Source organism: Carassius auratus, chromosome 1, assembly GCF_003368295.1.
Source record: "Carassius auratus strain Wakin chromosome 1, ASM336829v1, whole genome shotgun sequence".
Taxonomy (NCBI): domain Eukaryota; kingdom Metazoa; phylum Chordata; class Actinopteri; order Cypriniformes; family Cyprinidae; genus Carassius; species Carassius auratus.
In genome coordinates, this window is record NC_039243.1 from 25340496 (window position 1) to 25360422 (window position 19927).

At 38.0% G+C, this 19927-nt stretch overlaps 1 protein-coding gene across 1 annotated transcript in view; it reads right to left on the reverse strand.

Annotated features, from left to right (window-relative positions):
• LOC113105601 (protocadherin Fat 1-like) overlaps positions 1–19927 on the reverse strand; it is a 90145-nt gene that overhangs the window by 37167 nt on the left and 33051 nt on the right. The window contains 4 exon segments of the mRNA XM_026266770.1: positions 1483–1622; positions 2788–2998; positions 3465–3794; positions 10427–10488. Coding sequence (XP_026122555.1) covers positions 1483–1622; positions 2788–2998; positions 3465–3794; positions 10427–10488 — 743 coding nt within the window.

Below are 19927 nucleotides of genomic sequence, written 5' to 3' on the forward strand. Positions count from 1 at the left end.
AGTAACCAGCTACTCTGTTCAGCTTTTCAGCGTCTTGTTTTTGGATGCTTTAATGTTTAAGTCGACAAGCGATAAGGCTTAAAAACACACGAAAAAGATAAGCTTTCGTGACGATGCACAGCAGTGGCCCGTCAACTGTCCTGAGCATCTTTTTAGGCTGGCTTCATCCAGTCGGTTATATAAAATATCAAGGTGAAAGTCATCATAGCTTGCTTAGTATAGACCCAGCTCCCAACATAACTTTGAGAATAGATTAACGGCGATAGTTTTTTTATCGCCCGATAAGAGTCTCACGTTAATGCAACACGTTAACATCGATAACGGCCCACCACTAAAGTAAATACAATGTGTCAGAGTGTTACATTCACCCCACAATTACATTATATTAACTATACAAAAAAAGCACACCACAAAGTAATAATAATATTAATTAAATAAAAAAAGACTTACTTTTATATTGTGCTAATTACAATAGCTTTTAGGAATGAGTGTTTAGGGCAAAAGTCTAGTGATATATATGCTGTGATGTTTAAAATGGTTTAAATATTTGTGAAATAATATATAATGATCATCTGATTTATTTATAATGGTGTTCGTCTAAATACTTTGATTTTTATAAAAAATATAGATATTTTCCATTATATTTCTGTTAAAATCGCCCCTGGCATTACAGGATTTATAGCATCTGTCATCCATTTTTTAATCCAAAAACCCAAAACAGATAAAATGGGCTTATATGGCAACTTTAAAAAGTAGAAAAAAAGAGCAAGTGTCATCATCTCATTTGTATCAAAAGCGAAGGTTCAAGTAAACTGACAGCGAGATTGTCAGAGAAAGCAAAATGAAAAAGCAGGAAGCCAGACAGCATCATCCTCCTCACACACTCCAGGAATGAGACAATGGAAGATTCCAGGAACCCTGGCCAAAAACTCTCTGTCCGCCAGGCCAAGGAATGTCTGCCAGCATGTTGTGACGTGAGGCATTTGAAGAACATTTAGGGAACCTTCACACATGAAAAATGTCCACAATAACAGACCTAAATCTAACCAGAAAAGTCTTAAATGTGGTACTTTGAAATTTTTTTTAGAACAGCTTATGACCCGGCCCACACTGATCTTGAAAAGAATGAATCTATAAATACCTAAAAAAATAATTGCAAAACATGTATTTGGATTAGGTTTAATAACTGTATTCTGTGCTCTCCCTAGACTTATCTACATCCGCATCAGTAGCAAGATGTTCTGCTCCTTTTTTAATCCTAAAGGCTGTTATGAGCTTATTCAGGGAAGACCTTTGGGACCTTCAGTGCCAGTGCAGCCAAAGACGGAAACTCAATTTGGAAAGTTGGAAATGCTTGGGTTGCATTTCCTTGGGTTGAGCCATTTTTTGCCCTTTGTAGTTATCTCAAAAAAGAAGCCCAGGCCTCTATAGTGAGCGCAGAATGCTCTGCTTCCATAAACACTTCATTAGCGATTCAATTACCTGCGTGCTGACAGATCTGTTGCCATCTGTTGCGTCCACCGTCAGGTTGTAATGGGATTTCTGCTCTGCATCCAGCGCTTGGGCCACAATCACCGTCCCACTCGCCTTCCCCACCTCAAATCGACTGTCAGAATTACCACCTGTTGAGAGGAGGTTTTCACCACAACCAAAATGGACAGGAAATTAGACGGCCATCATCACAAGTTAGGCAGTTGAAGACAGGAGAGAAAGAAAAAGAGAACTGCACAGGGGTCAAAGTTTCCTCTGTTTCACACTTTTTGACTATGCCACAATAATGGCTGTCTGACATACATTCTGCCATTTCGCTGCCTTAGTGAAGGAAAATCCACAAGATTTTGTGTTCTTATGAATAAAAATATGAATTAATGACAAAATAAGAGGTTCCACAATAAACAAAAAAAGTAATATTTGTCTGAAAAAGTACGCCAAACTACTGAGGGTTTAATTTCAAGAGTTACATTCTTTTTTCTTTATTTTAGGACTCACACAATTATGTTTTCTTATATATATATATATTTATGATTATATGACCAGACATAAATATAACAATCATAAAAACACCATACATGAAAGAAAATAAGAGCACTGGGTCTTAAAAGTGAACAACACTCTGCATATGCTGGCAAGGAAAACAAACTACTCTTTATGGATCTCATAGGTTGGACGGAGACTAATTTCGAATTAATGATCTCAATGTAACTCTTTCATTGCCAGCTCGTTAGCACTTAGGGAAAGAGGTTCAACACTTGGGACCTGGTGCAAACAATGTGAAACGGTCACAACAGCACGAGTACAAAAGCACATGACAGATCTCATAATGGCCACGCACAGTAGAATTAGGAGCTCTGCGGCAGATACCTTCTGCGGTGCAGTTCAGGTCGCAAGCCATCTGAACGATGTAAAACAGCTCTTTAGCCACCATGTCCTCTTCCAAAGCCAAGAAGAGGATCAAGGAGACAAACGAGAGGAGGAAAGCAGGAGGAGAGAAGCAGAAGAAACCAAACCATTCCAAAACCAGGAAGAGAGAAAGTAAAAGCTGTCAGTGGTTAAAAGATAAAGGGACAGGAAGAAGACGCAAACTATTAAGTCATATTATGAGAGTTCTATTGAGAAGATAAAGACAAAGATAGAGGTTATTTCATGCAAACAAACTTCCTCTAGGGAGAATATTTCATCATCTTAGTTTGTTACAAAGACGTTTTTAGAAATCAAGCTTCATTATTGTCAAGGCCAAACAGGTCAAACCAACACACAATAAACTCTTAAAACCTACATCCACCATACCTGTTATTTCAAACCAGACTGGTGTATCCACAGACTCTATAGTGATGACCCCGACCATGTGTGACACGGGGTCACTCTCCATGACTGAAAAGGTGTAAAATGCCTCGTCAAATGCCAGAGGGACCTCGCTCGGCTCCGGCTTGGGGATCCATTCGATATGTAGACGGCAGGTGGACGATTTCTGGGGTCGGCCATTATCTACTGCTTTAATCTGGTGGATAAATGTTGAACAGAAGACTAAGAAGATGTGTACAATTAAATAATACAACTGCAACATATATTACAGTGTTATTTATTAACATAACAGAACTATAATGTTTAAAAATGTATGGAACAAAACAGAGGCCATAAAATAGTAAGAACAATGGCTTTAGGATCCATATGTTTGGGAACAATAATAATTTTTGCAATTCTCTTAGTGGTGCTGTTAGTGGTACCAAAATGGCAATACTCGAAGCTCAATCAAGGAGAGATACAACTGTCTGAAAACTAATAAATGTGAGAAAGACAGAACGGTACCAGAACACCTGTCACTGTGACTTTAGAAAGCGACAGATGTTAGGTGTTTAGGTCCCGTTTTTCTTATCTGGATATTTGCACATTTCTAATATTTCCAAGAGTGCAATTACAAATTGACAATGACAGAATATGTGCTACAGAAATGGCTAGGTCCTCACCGTTAAGATATCATAATCTCCAGCAGAAGAAAACTTTTTAAAGGAAACCATGCCAGTTTTGGGCTCAATGAAAAACTTTCCCTGTTCATCTCCGTCTTCGATGCTGTAGGAAATCTCAGCGTTTGGCCCTTCGTCTCGATCGGAGGCGATGACGCGGTACACGGGATCTCTCCTGAGAGCACGCTCTTTCTCCTGCTTTTCACGCTCTGGGAGTTTGATTTTGTAGACTTTCTCCATAAATTGTGGTTTGTTGTCATTCTCATCCAGGACTTTGACGATGACACGAACGGTGGCGGACTTCACGGGAACGCCCTGATCAGATACTGTGATCTGTAACATAAGAATGCAGAATTCTAAATATTTTAAGAAATATTTTTCAAATTTGTTAATAAAAGATTACAATATTTATTTTATAACATAAACTACTTACTAACATAAACAGTTTTATACTTGAAAATTTTCACTCAGAAATTGTCACAAAGTATATCCTACACCAGATGGATGGATAGACAGATAAATCGATTATAGTGTATTCTTCAGACCAATTAGTTGACTAGATGTTCAAAAAACCCACTGAGTAGATGGTTTTGAAAATATGTACTTTTGCACATCCTTTCTTTAAAGTTCGATTTGTTTGGATAGAAATCTTCGGGGGGCTGATAGAACAGCATGTAATTGAGGGGGCGGAAAGATTCATTCACTCAGTTCTAGTTTTCTTCTTTCCTTTCATGTCGAATAAAACCCAAAACCCAAGAGAGCTGGTGTCATAATGAACATTTTCAATTAGAGTGACAAAACGAGCGGTACTAAGAGAGGTGCACAGGACAATAATAGAACACACTCAAGAATATCTGACACAAGTGATTGAAAACCTTCATTATAGTGAGAGCTTCAATCAATCGCCATCCAGAGGTAAAGAAAAATCTCCTGTTCAGAACATGAGGGCAAGTGTTCTTATCTAAGTCAATTGGCTGACAAGACTGAAGTAATTCCCTGTGCACTTAGCTGTCAAGCAATATTTCAGATCCGTGTGGCAAGGTGGGAAGGGTTTCCGGAGGTGAGAACAGACTGTTATGCTTTTCTCTGTATGATTACAGAATTACATTTTTCCTAATAAATTTTTTTTAATGACTTTACAACAACAACAACAAAAATATATTGAATGTAATAGTTAGACATTACATGGCATCACAATGGATATGGATTTTTAGATTTCAAAAAGCTATCCAATCAGTGTTGCTTGCAGACCTAGAAATGAATACTTCACACATAATTCAAAAAGACGGTAGATCAGCTAAGTTCAATTGTATTGCAAGCGCACTACAGTGACAAAAAAGAAAAGTTCAGAAAAATGCACCAGTTCTAACAGCAAAGCACTTTTATCAACAACATGAACAGTAGGTACAGGAGCTGTTCCAAACGAGAAGAGACGGCAGCATTAAGCAGAGGCTGGTGGTTTGTTAAGCATATACTCATGCTCAGAAAGCTGTATCCAATCTCAGCTGGTATCCGTTAACCAGCTCATTAATTCCTCTGGATATCTTCAGTTAAATCTCTGAAAATGCCCATTTGAGGCAGCTTAATTGTACGCTGGTGCAGAAGCTGATGAATGCAAACACACACAGAGATGCAGACACACACACACGATTTCCTAATAATGAACTCAGCAGACAAGAGCAGATGAATAACAGGCCAGCACAGCATCTGTTCAGCACTCTGTAAAAGCAGTCCAGCTTTTGGTGTCAACAGCGAGTGGACCTTTAATGTGTATTCGTTTTCAAATCTGTCCAGTGCCATCCAACTGTTTTGGCCAAATAGATTTAACTGAACAGCTCCAACAGACATCTCTCCTAAGTTAAGCATGTTTGTATGCCTGCAGTGCACGTTTTTTTTAAACCTCTACCGGCAAATGGAAATAATTCAAGAAAGTTTACATTTTATTTCCAGTTCGGTAAAAAATAGACCATGTCTGCTTTGAACATCAATTACATAACTACCCTGAGTAAAACTCTCCACAGGGTAAATTTCTAATTTGATTGCTTAAAGTTAGAACATACCTCTCTTCAACAAGATGAAAGATTTACAGACATTATATTTATGCATTATGACTTGACATTGGACTAATGGTACATTTTTTATCAGTTTATGCATCCCCTGAGAAGTGAATCCATGAATTTGGGTTTACTAGCTCCATACACTACTGCTTGAGCTACCATGATGCTAACAATCATGTTAGCAGAAGGACGAATTATAAATCATGCGGGTATGAGCAATAGTCGACTCTCATTATTAAATAAATTTGTGCTTTTGAACAAATCTTTTATAGGAATGTTGATTTTTTTATTGACTCTAAACATTTCGACATATCATTCAATAAATAGAACTGAATGAACTGGGTAAACAAATTAATTCTCATTGAACAAATGAACAAAAACAGATGTATTTTGGACATGTTATTGGATGATAACTGAACTGAGCTGGATGAAGATGACATCACTGAATCAATGATGAACTGACATAAATTGATAAAATGACTGTTTACTATTGTCCTCTTTTTAGAGGTTAGAGAATTGAATTTACTTTGTATTATTAAAAAAATTATGTTCCTGTTTAAAGGGGGGGGGGGGGGGGTGAAATGCTTGTTTTCACTCAATATCCTGTTAATCTTGAGTACCTATAGAGTAGTACTGCATCCTTCATAACTCCAAAAAAGTCTTTAGTTTAATTATATTCATAAGAGAAAGATAGTCTGTACCGATTTTTCCCGGAAAAACACGACCGGCTGGAGGCGTGACGTGTGGGCGGAGCTAAAGAATCACGAGCGCGAGTAGGCTTTTGCGTTGAGAGGGTTTGGAAGCTGTGACATTACCGTGAGGAAAAAAACATCCAAAACAAACCATGGCTAACAGTCAGATTCAGCCGTTTATTTATGATCCAGAATCAGATCCAGAGGCTGAAACTGAACAAGAGCAGCAGCAGCAACGACTCGCTCCGAGCGGGGCTTGAACCCAGGTCTCCGGCATGGGAGGCGGACGCACTAACAAGGAGGCAGAGATATTTTAAGCGGTTTTACTCACCGCCTGAGGTTCCAACACACGATCATGACCCTTTTTCCTTGGGATTGCATCATCCTTAAGAAATAAACGATACGCAAATCCATCGTCAAACTGGGCCTTGTTTGTAAAACAAGCATCTTCGAAATGCAGGCAACAAACACAAACACTTGCACAACTCCGTTGATGCTCTAATAAACTCCATCCACTGGTCCCTTAATGCTGTTTTTTCTTTGGTAATCTGTGCAGGGTTGTCTTGCCCTGGCAACCAAAAATACACTTCTTTTTTTGACATTTCGCGACGCTCTTGCTCTGATCAGTGAAGTCTGTTGTGCTCTCAGTACTCTGCTATACAGGAGCGCGCGCTCTTCCGGCAGAAGTGCCTCAGGACCCATATAAGGAAATTCCGCTCCATCTAACGTCACACAGAGCCATACTCGAAAAAAATCTTTGCGAAACTTGTGACAAACCGGAAGGAGTATTTTTGGAACAGAAATACTCCTTCAAACGTACAACTTAATTTTTGAAACTTTGTCCATGTTTAGCATGGGAATCCAACTCTTTAACAGTGTAAAAAACTCAGTATGCATGAAATAGCATTTCACCCCCCCCCCTTTTAACACTGTTAAACTTCTTTGACAATCTATATTCTATAAAGTGCTATATAAATAAAGGTGCTTTGGCGTGTAGTTTGTTGTTAAAAACACAAGGGTCGACTGAATGATTCAGTGACTCATTACAAGCATAAAGTCTGGCTCCACATAGCAATATAACCTGCAAAAAGAGATTGCAAATAAAATAAATATATAAATCACAGTCATTGGAATAAATCAATGCTAATAGGTGCAAGCACCTTAAAAATTAGAATGTGTTCTGAGCTTTCAGTGCAGGCAAGGCAGTAACAGATTTCACATGCCTGGAAAACAGGCAAAGCATCGCCCTACATCCTCAGACGCTCAGGGTGTATTCCCAGAAATAAATTTCATTTATTTGAAAATCAGCATAAATGAATCATGGACATTATTTTTCTGTTTGTTTTTGGAAGTTCAAAGAGCAACAGGACAGACTCTCCGACGTTCTGTGCATGCCTCAACATGTTCCAGATTAGCTCTCTCTCTCTGTTCTTTATTTTCTCAAATTTCACTCCCTTCCCCCTCTAGGAGCATTTGCACCCTACACCTTCCTTCCCTCCCAGCTCTTAAGTGTGTGTGAAAGTTTGCAGGGTGCTCTCCCATATATCTCTCTCACACACACACATACACACTCAAATGCCCTCACCCTGGCCCCGTATAACTGCCTCTCCCTCCCCCCCAAGCATGTGCTGCCTCCAACTAACCTCTGCGAGCCCCTGAGCACCAGCTCATTCCCCTGTCTCCTGCGGTGCTCTGCCCAGCAGGATTGTACTGCCCCTGGGAGAGAGACAGCCAGACTCCAGGGCAGGAGGCTGGGTGAGACAAGACCCCTGGAGGGAAGATGTCAATAAAGAACTTCCTGTTGCTGGACCCCTGACTAAACGCTGGCCAAAAACCAAAATTGCTGGGGTTGTCATGACTACTGCAGTGGGCCACCGGAGCCGTGCAGGAAAAAAAACAGTGACTGGACTGATGGTCATTTGTTTATTAGTCTTTCGTTCAGCCGGTCTAAAGCTGCGCGGTAATCAAATTAAGCATGAGATCATAACAGTCCCAGAAGGTGTTTATACAGAGAAGACAGTTGAAGAACAAGTTGTGAGAAATGTATCCAAAATTCTCATTACTATCCTTCTGTTCTATGGACTAGATATCTAACCGACCAGAGTCTGGAGAGTTTTTTCTTTTACATTTATTTTCATATTCTTTTTGTGTTAATGTTAAATTTAGGACCGCTATAATGAACAATTTAGTGTGCCTATTGAGTTTGCCTAGGTCCTCAAAGTGATTCTATTGGCAAAAAGAATCTTTATTAAGTAACATATTCAGTGGTTGATAACAAAATTGCTTCATGGTGCATGCCATCTCAACCGTTAACAGAATCATTAATAGTTTTTGTTGCATAGTATATAATATATACTATGCAAAATACTAAACAAAACTATATAATTTGAAACAAAACATTTTGTTTATACATTTTCTTTGTGTTAGTAATCTTATGTTTCATAGGCTAACCACTTAACACACTAGCACAACATATCGTCTGCAAAAAATCCTCTCTATCTTAATTTCAAACTAAAAGCAGACAAGGCTTTCGGTCTAAGTCGCTTATAATATGCAAACTGCTACCATATTTTCATAAATAGTTTTATATCACAAATAGTTTTACTGTCTACAGCACGGGTACTTTAATAATGAATGAATTAGAAGTCCCACACATTCTCAGGTAATAGCATAACAATCTGTTTCTGTACGGGTAAATTAAGTGGAAATTTTGGAAGGTTTAAATGTGGTTTCAAGTTGGGCTGGCTACCAACTTTAACAAACTTTTCAAGTTTTCGCTTTTCTATTTAAAAGTGCAATTAAAAGGGTAAAAGACAATGTCAGGTGAAAAGCATTCCTTGCAGCTCCTTACGCTTAATACAGCTAACATATGGCATTCACGTCAAATGAAACTACACGCGCCACCAAACTCCAATCTCAACAGTTAAAAAAACAAAACAAACAAAAAAAGCTTTGTTAATTAAAACCCAGAGGAACAGATTTAACCTTGAGGGGCTCTCGGCACTACTGATATTTAGCTGAAATGTTGGCATTAGCTAATTACAAGCCTACTGTCTATCGGTCAGCAGGCTTTGCTTTGAAGTCAAGGAGAGCTCTTCACATCACTGAGGCATGGAGAGAAGAAGGGAGGACAGACATTGGATGAGCGTATGCTGCAGGGTGTACTATCCTCCCTGGTTTTATTTCCTGTCCGCATCCCTCTTGCCATCTACAATGCAATTAGCGTCACAGACATGGGTATGAAAGCACTCGTAAGGGCTGGTGCAAATTCAGCAAATGAAACGACATGCCACAGGCTTTGAATTGCACAATCTATAACGATAATTAAAGGAGCATTGGGGAAGAAAGGGAGCGGGTGGTAAAGAGTTATTGAGAAAGAGAAGGAGAGATTGAGAGAATCTTGCAGCTCAATTAAAATCCACAAGTATAAACTTTGGCTGGGCATGGTGACGCTTCCTGTTCTGGCCTGCCTAATCCTGAGACGGTACACTGAGAGAGAACAAAGGCAAACTCCTACATGCATATATACACACACACCTACCCTCCACACACACCGGATATCTAAATCCCCTCAGAAGCACTCTGGAGGGAATGGAGGGGGAAGAATGCAGTCCGCTCACGTGCACAGTTTAGTTTGGTGGTTTATGCCTTGGGTCTAAGCAGTCAAAGCTAAAAGTTTTTTACTCATCTGTTTTCCCAATTTTTAGGATTTCTGCCCCTTTTCTCCCAAGTAGTTCCCTTTAAAATAATATTATAGGTTAAATTTTAAACCAGAAAACAACAATAACAAAAATCTTTTTACTATTTTAAAGTATTTTATTATACACTACAGTTTGAAAGTTTGGGGTCAGATGCATTAAACTGAATAAAAGTGACAGTAAATGCATTTGGAATGTTATTAAAAAAATTGTATTTCAAAAGTTGTTCTTTTAAACTTTCATCAAAAATTTCTGAAAAAATGTCTCATAATTTCCACAAAGCAGCGCAACTGATATCAACATTGATAAAATTATGAAATGGTTCTTGGGCATCAAATTATTATATTAGATTGAATAAAGCTCAACTTCAACCCAGAACACTCCTTAATTAGGAATAATAAAAAAAAAGAACAGAAGAAAGAAATTGACCTTTTAGGACTACCCTAAATATGAGTTTGAAGAATTGTCTGCTCTAAGGAGTGAACATGTGATCAGTGGATGCATCTGGCTGTTTTTACCTCTAGAATATGTTCATCCTGTTGTTCTCTATCCAGCTTCCGAGACGTGGTGGTGACCAAACCTGCAAACACATGAACAAAATTTAATAACCACATTAAAACTCATTACTTTATCCAAATAAAATAAAATTTCACTGGTTTGACTTGGCTAAACTAAAACTTGCAATTATAATAATAATTATAAAAACTTTTTTTTTTATGATACATTTGTTTGAATGTAGCACACACACACACACACACACACTCAGACAGACAAACACAAACAAACGTTAAATACCACAGATCCAGCTGCACAGAACTGCAGAAAAGGGCACTGTGATCGTGTCAGGACTGCTGAACAAACAACCACGCTTTAAACACACACACACACACACACACACTGCCTGAAAACAGACAACACCATCCTCACACACTACCTTCAACCAAACACACAACACTCATCATAAACAGCTTCAAGCACAGAAATGATGAGTGAAATGTCAATGCAGGCATCACTGTGTTTACTCCGTATATGATTCTGTTAGTAGGTGTGTTTTTCTATGGTGGGTTTTAGAAGATTTCTCTCAAGGGCTTTACATTACAGGAAAATAAGATCTGAGCACAACGGAAATCCAATTGGAAGTGAATTCAAGTGCCGAACCCAGTGAAGAGAGAATAAACAGGCAGACAGAGATCGAACAACAATGCAAATGAGCACATGTTTCTGTAAAGAGCGTCTTGATTGCAGATAATAAGCAGACTTGTGTTCCTCTGTCAGTATAATTGTACATTAGATGGGGCAGAGAGCGCAGTGGACGCTGCCAGCCCCGGCCACACGAGAGATGCCTGCCGACCGCACTGCGTCTGATTAGTGCAGAAAAAGGATTTCCGAAACCAGAAGCCATCAATGGCGCACATGCAGGCAGCAGAAATAGCCCGGCCGCAACACGCCTCCTGCTCCTGCTCAAAACTGTGTTAGGCTGCTAACCATCTCTCTCTCCTTTGCTCTTGAAGTCATACATGGGAATGAAAATAAACTCTGAATATGGGCAGACATCAAAATCTATGCACTTTACAACATTATATTAAAGGCAAAGCTACATTTATAGACCAAGAACTTGAGTGGAATGGAAAAAAGCATTAAATAGGGACATTTAAAAAGGTTTTATAAGAGTTTGCAGGAATATTATGTATAGGCATCCCTCTACAGTAAATCACTTGCATATGTGACTAAATCTTCACTCTGGGCGACTAAATGATGTCTAACATTAGCCATTGGCTTATAAATTATTCGATTTTACCCACCAATGTGTGTTAGAGCCAATAACAAGTTTACCACAGATATGTTTTCACTCGCCGAACACTATGACTGCGCTTCAGAGTTTCATTCTCTGTCAAGCAATCCATATTTTTTCAATTCATCTCAATGAACATGCAACGCACCTGTATTTGACATACCGTAAACTCTAGTGTGAAGGTGCATGACTCGCTGTCACTTTGCTGAGAGCACTGTTTCTCCCACACACACAAAGAAGAGAGAAAGAACGACCTTACCAAGTAAAGTAGTAGGCGGAAGTAATGAGCCAACTACGATCTCATTGGCTGGTGCTCCTCTATTATCATCCCTGTTTTGACTGCCATTTTACAGACAAATATATATATAAATAGAATATCATTCTGGCGAGTAAACTAAAACTGTCACAGTGTCTGGGTTGTGTTCCCTGGGTTTCCACTAGGTGTCCTCCTTTTCCACGGTGTCTGTCACCTTATCACTTCCTGTTCCCTTATTTGGTCACCTTCCTCCTTGTTTTAGTTTATTGATTGTTCCCCACCTGTCTCCAGTTCCCTCATCATCCTTCTGTGTATTTATACCCGGTCTGTCTGAGTCTGTATCACGGAGTCCTTGTCTTATGTGTGATACTTTCCATAGTCTGCTCTTGCCGTGTGTTCTTGTTTAGTTTTTTTTATGCTTATTGGATATTCTGGTTTTGACCCTGCCTGGACTGTTTACCCTTTTGGATTGCCCCTCAATAAACCTCTTACCTGCACTTGGATCTCTCCTGTGTTTCCTGTATCACCGAATGTGACAAAAACATTTACTAGCCAGCGGCGATTCTATTGCAATTGGTGTGTGTAGCGGGTTAAGAATAATTTGTTTTCACCATAGGCTGAAATGTAATAATATGCAGCTGCTATTCTGAATTAATCTCAGTTAGGCAGCTTTTAAAGTTTTGGTGTTCAGAATAGGCAGATATGACTGTGATGCTTTCCTCTACTGAATACAATTTCATGAGTTCATATGAATATATTGCACATGAGGGATGCATATTGAGCTAAAACACATCTCTCAGCTGAAATGACTCTCTATCCCCTAGATATTGCTACACGTGAGCGTATGCGTGTAATGCTGAGGTGTATGGCTGCTGGATAGACTTTAAGAACATGCTGCTAAAAAGACGCCCGTGTTCATACCCACAATCCATTTCTTCCCCGGCCAAAAAAACAGTGGTCTCCTGCATTGTGGGCTAAGCATGGCCAAAGAAAATTACAGTTCAGCCATTTTTGGAAAAGAGAAAAATAAAAACGTTGAAGCTAGGAGATTGGAAAGCAAATGGAAAGAAAGAAAGAAAGAAAGAAAGAAAGAAAGAGACCAATGAATGAACTCTTGTGTATTTCGATGCAGGTTCAAAATGGTTTACGCTCTTACTAATAAATTGTTCCAAAAGCAGGTTTTCACAGTGATGGCACAGAAGAATAATTTTTGGTTTTCTAAAGAACCTTTCAGTAAAAGTTTTTTTTTAAAACAACCATTTTTCTCTTGGCATAAAGTCCAATATAATGGTTCCCTGGATGTTAAAGGCTTTTCCAGTGAAGTTAGTTGACCAGTCAACTCTAGTTAAGCTACTTAAGAAACCTAGTGAGTACACCAGCAGACTGGGATGAATCATGTCCTGTTTGCAGAAATCTCATTTCATTAGCCGTCAGGTGGTGTTTAACCTCATTGTTTCCGAGAAAGCAAATGCATTTTGCCCAAAGATTTCATTATTTGATCTGCCTGCATAGTCAGCGATACTTACAGCCTGCACTTGTCTCACTGAGCGCAAGAGTGTGATCCACAGCTAAAATCGCCTCTGCTAACCGCTGACCTCCTACTGTAAACACAGTGAAATCTCACATATAATGATAGTGCCACTACACTCCCTCTAGAGAAAAGGATAAAATAAGAAAGAAAACAGAAAAAAATAAAAAATAAAAAAAGAGCATCTAAGTGTCTGGGTAAATAAAACTCTACTCTTTCCTCTAAAACACTTGAGAGAAAAAAGAAGAAGAGCTATTTTCTCTTTCTGGCTCTCTTGAGCTCAGAATCGCTTAGTTTTACCATCAATTAAGGCCAGAAAGAGGAACAGAGTGACATGACAGACACAGTGATGAAGCTCGTATGTGCTTGCAGTACACAAGCCACGGACGGTTAAGACGGCTGATTCTTTCTCTTTCTCTTTCACACACACACGCGCATGTGAATATCTCGTTGGATTTGAGACTTTAATCTTTGCACTTTACAGATCCGCAGGAAGATCTCAGTGCTTCTCAGCACTCACAGCATGCAGATTTATAAATGATTCTCATTACAAATTTGGAAAGATGTTTGATGCACATATCACACTGTCACATGCCTTTAAAAAATTAACAAAAATGTTACTGAGAAACTGACAGGTAACAGTTTCAGCGCAGATTTCCTGGTGCCGCGAGCCTGTGCAGTGCTTTCAGAATACATAGATTTTGTGCGTGCATCAAAAAATCTTACATTCTGAAATCTATTTACTAATCATTTGAGGAAATTTCGCAATATCAATCATCATACTGTAATCATCATTTCTTCTTCTAATCGGAACATGTAATGCAGCACTTAACAGTCTCTCGCTGTCGGTGCTTCATGCTTAAAATGATTTCTACTTCTTTCTCTGATCGTTAGAAATACTTTCACACTGCCGACATGTTTGCATTAGTGCGTGCCTATATTTGACTGTGTTAGTCATTGTTCGGTACATATTACTCGGCTGAACACCGAAAGAGATAAGAATAATTTCGGTTGCCGAATATTCAGTGGATATTCAGAATATTCAGTGGACCTATGCCACATTCTTCATTAAGGGTTTCGAACACATGTTAAAGTGCACACACACTTACAGAAACACATGCACCGCTCTTGAGCACAGATGAATGTACATACATTCACTCTCAAGGCCCACTAACAAGCATAAAACAGTCCACGCCACAGCTACATAGATAAATGAGCGCACAAACAAAGATGTGCACTACAGTGGGCAGACCTGGGCAATGTTCCAAATGCACCCTTACCCTCCTCCTCATTTTAACACATACTGTGTGTGTGAATGGCAGCCATTTAAGAGTGGAGAGAGAGAGAGAGGGCAACACTTGAGGCTGAGAAAGGAGTCTTTGCTGGGTTTGTGTCTATCAGAAAAAAGCCTCACATTAGCCTTACACCATTAACCTCCTGCAGAACACTCAATAGAGCCTATCATAGAGACACTCTTCCACACTCGCACACACAAATATGTAGACAAGCCAGTGCAAATGCTGTATGATTTCATATTATTTTATTAATAAATTTGTTACTAATACTATACTAACTAATGAGTATATTCACATGAAATAGTTTATGAAGGACCTGTTAAAGGCCTTTGCATGGACAGTGTTTTGTAGTAAAAGTGACCTAAAGTAAGTTTACAATTGAAGATGACATAAGCAACAGCGGCAAGTACTAGGTTCCCAATTCTGTTTGGGCAGTCTTACCAGTGGCCTTGAACAGAATTGAACATGTAATTTCCATTACAGTCCATTAAATGATGACGTCTCAAGACATTTCACAAACTAGGCCCTCTCAAACTCATTGGCGGATAAAGCAGACATCATCTGAATAAATCCCATCAGTCTTGTCAAGTGGATTCAGCTGAGTCTCCGCATTTAGCAACCGAAGGCCCCTGGAAATGGGGCAGCTGATGGCAGGAAATTCCTATCTGAGAGTGACTGAGATTACCAACACTGTGCTTTCAGACCTCCACTTTATTCGGTGTACTTACTCCATTTAGAGCGTGGTTCAGGAAGAGAGAGACAAATCCCTGGCAGATAAAGTCTCTTTGAAAACATTCTTTCTGGTTTGAGTATTCAGAGCTCATGATTCACTCATGCACGGGGACGATCTTGATTTATATCACTAAATCACTGCATTCCCACCTCTGTGTAAGCATGTTGTGTTCAAAGTGTTCAATGTTCGCATTAAGACTGCAGCATTGATTTGTATTTTTTTTCTACAGCACAAGGTATGGCACAAAACCTATCTGTCCTGTCCTTTATGGATGAATTACTGTTGTGCAACTAGTTGCACCAAAAGCAATTGCAAAAAAAAAAAAAATGTTTGAGTCCCAAAACAAAAATAAGTTAGTATTTTGACCTTCTGCTTCCATTAGGACTGGGTGATGAAATCATATCTTTTTTTTTTTTATATGTTTTGGCTGATTTGCGATTTCATCTGATTTGCTGATTTGCGATATCAGATATATATCTCTGTATTTTCGTTTTTGTATTTGTATTTAAAAAATCTGTATTTAATATCTATTTATTTCACTTACCTCCCAATATTGTCCAACAAAACAATACATATCAAAGGCTATGAAAACAAATAAAGTTAATGGAACCATGCATTTATATTACAGTATGTGCAAAAAAAAGAGTTAAAATCACATTTCATTCTAAAATTGTAACATTACAATCTAAAAACAAAAATAAGGCTTTTAAAGCAGAAGTTAAATTCACGAAACTAAAAAAAAAACAAGAAGCACAGAGTTGTGTTAAGCTATTTTGATTATCCAATTGCAGTCTCTTTACAGTCAGTGCTATCATAAAAATAGACTTGCTTATGTGGTTATAATTATAGTGCTCCTATTTAAGTGAGCTCTGTCTGTTTGGAGCACATGCGTGAGGCGGTGCTCGTTCACTGAAGTTTATCGGAGAATCCCAAAGCAGAAAGCTCACGCACTTCTGACAGAAAAATGTAAATATTTACATGTCTTTCTAACATTTACAATTGGAGGATATACCTGTGCTATGTAAGTTATACATTCAGGAAGACAGCACATATCAAGCACATTAAATAGAGTGATAAGACTGTGTCTCAGTCAGAGGCACACGCAGCCTTTCTGTCTGAGAGTCTGATGGACCAAGCCGCTTAAACTACTGTGAAACAAAACTATAAACTATGTCATACGAGTTTTTAAAGGACTTAAAATATGTCATATGTTAAGAACAAATTGGATTAAGCACTTTCTCCGCAGCAGCTAAGTCTGTCCTCGCTATATTTTCAAATGCGCTCGTATTAAACTACTGTGTATCGTTATAAACGGTATTGCCTCATAACGAATCACTTATAAAGAAAATATTGATATATCATATAAACTCAATATTTCACCCAGCCCTAGCTTCCATTGTCCTTAAGTCATCTAAACACTAGTACTTTCGATTATATTTGGACTCCAAAAGTAATAAAATTTGTGTTTAAGCATATTATCCTGATTAACAAAGTGAGAATCATACATTTATAAAGCTTATTTTCTCCATTGATCCAAAATAGTGTTCCAAAACAGTCCACTAGCTAAAAATTGTCAAAATCAAAGGACCAGGGTGATTCTGGGTTGTCTTATATGTCCATATGTCATCTCTATACCGCTCAATTGTTCTGGCAGTTAGTCCCGCCCCAAACATACCATTGGTTGATTTAGAAGTTGACATGTAGGGTCATTCAATCAAATAGTCATTTTTTAAAAGTGCAATTTTAGAATTGGGGGAAAAACATTAATATTCTCAAGATTCTCTATACAATGGCAAATCACATTATTTATTATACACCCATGTTACATATGCAAAGATTCTGTCAGAGGTCAAATGTTTTCATGGATGTGTGCTCGCTGGGCTGGGTTGAATATCAGGGAGATTTCTGTTGTGTGAAATCTGTAATCAAACAATACAGGTGTGCCAGTGGATATGCTTCACAAGCCTCTAAAACACTGCAACTTTATCCAAAGGAATGTGTGAGAGGGAGGGGGAGTGATTTGTGTTGTTTTTTTCACTCTGCACCTTGCTTTATCCTTAATAACCTTTTGTGCCTCGTGCCAACCGTGGGAGCCTAAAAGCCAGGAAACGACAGGAAGTCGTTGGACATAGTATCCATTTCCTTTCATGCTTTCCCTGCTTTGGGTTGAACCCTTTGAAAAGAGCACATGGTATTGTTGTATAACAACCCAATTTTTTTCTCCTTTATTCTTCTCTCTCTCAAAAAACCAGGGGCTTGCTGAAAGTTGATAAGATGTGGAAAGGAGGAGAGAGGAGAGGAAAGCAGGTCTTGTGAATCATTGCAGCTATATCCTCCTTTCACTCCAATTATACAAGCAGAGCAGAGCTCAAAGGCACAGAGGTGGCTCGTAGACTTCTAATTACCTGAGCTGATTTCTATCCCAGCAGCCAAAGCTATTGATATTGTCAGTAGAGTGAGCTTAAACTACTCTGGTAAGAGGACAAAGAGAGAGCTAATGCAGATATCAGGTATTACACAAGAGATCTGAGATTTGCAGAAATGTGTGTGTAGTTTGTACACCAGAGCAAGAGCTGTCTGCATTGTACTGAGCACAATTCTTTCTGCTTGTGCCTGCCAGCTAAAGAAATAACTCCCATACTCACATACCAGCGCACTCAAGGTCCACAATGAACAGTTATTTTAATATTGTTTATATAGTATTATATAATATAACACTATTACAATATTATATATATATATATATATATATATATATATATATATATATATATATATATATTTTTTTAATTAGTTTTTATTTTTATATTTTCAGCTAAAGATTTATTAAAAATAATTTACATTTAATTTTTTAATTTTTTTTCATTTTATTTTACATTTAATAATTTTAGAACATCAACTTTTTTATATTTTTTGTTTATTATTTATATTATATTTTAGGTTCATTTCACAATAGTGAAAACTATTTTTTTTATAGTTTTAGTTAACAAAAACAGCACTGACAAAAGGCAAAAGTTCGTAAAAATAGTTTTTGGTAAAGTTAAATGGAGTTACTAAATATCAGCTCTAACCAAGTCAACAAAATTACATAGTTTTTTTTTACTAAATTATTTTGTTCCGATAGCGAATAAGACAAAAAAAAAAAAAAAAAAGATTTAACGTCATATTTACATTCTCATGACTTGTTCATGTACGAGAAGCATTATGTTCTCTCAAAAATCATTAACTCACCCTCATGTCATTCCAAACTTGTATGACTTTCTCTCGTCTGCAAACACAAATGACATTTATAAAATGTTGAGAATCGGAGCTACTGACATTACTCAAAATATCTTTTATGTTCCACAAAAGAAAGAAAGTCAAAGAGGTTTGAAATAACACAAGGGTGAGTAAATTAAGACAGAATTTACATTTTTGGGTGAACTATACCTTTAAGCTGAAAATGCGTTGTCATGAAGAATATACTGATATCTGATCCCTGTCTCTCTATACATGTGCTTCTGCTCTAAAAAAAATGAGTAGTCACATTCACTTGTGCAAATACATCCGCTCACATAAAGCCTTTTCCTTTATTACATCATTCGAAGTCCAACTCACTGGGGTGCTTTCGAAAACCAGGATGAACACAGCTTTCAAGACAGACAGGTTAATTTCACCGACAAGTAGAGTAACAAAATAATCTCTCTTGCATATATGGTTTAGCTAAAAAAAAAATCGTTGTGCAGTCATTGAGAGAAAGCATTTCACAAGGGCAAAGGAAAAGACTAGGGAACCACCCATACTCCTCACACAAAGCAAAGGCCTCTGGGAAAGGCCTTAAAGATACAGAGAAATGAATGTGAATGTGCAAGCTAATGCATGAACTCTTATACTGTAACAAACACATGCAGGTACATACACACCATATTAATGCAAGATCATGCCCACACACTCATTTATTACTTTAACTGAGCTTTGCAGAAGGGATTGAGGTCAGTATGAGCAGGTTAACCTTTTGCATGACCTGACTCAAAGACGGGAACAATCCGTTCACCAGCAGTGTGTTATTATCCTCAGCTACAGTCGCTCAACATATCTGTGAATGCAGCTCTAGGACAAAACACTAATTCAACAGGGATCTTTGTTTCTCCGCCAGGTATCTCCCTGGAAAATTCTAATGCTTCTTGTTTAGTGTGGCTGTGGAACACAGGTGTCAGAGAAAATTACAGTCTTCAGATGTTATGAGTTTTAAGGCAGCTATTCTTTAATGCTTGACTGTCTTTTACCGAAATCCTTTATTTTTGTCTGTTTTCAGAAAATATTTAATACATTATCTCTATCTATCTATCTATCTATCTATCTATCTATCTATCTATCTATAAATTGTGAGGTAAATTAATAAACAGACATTTAAATAAATTAACTAGTTAACTAAT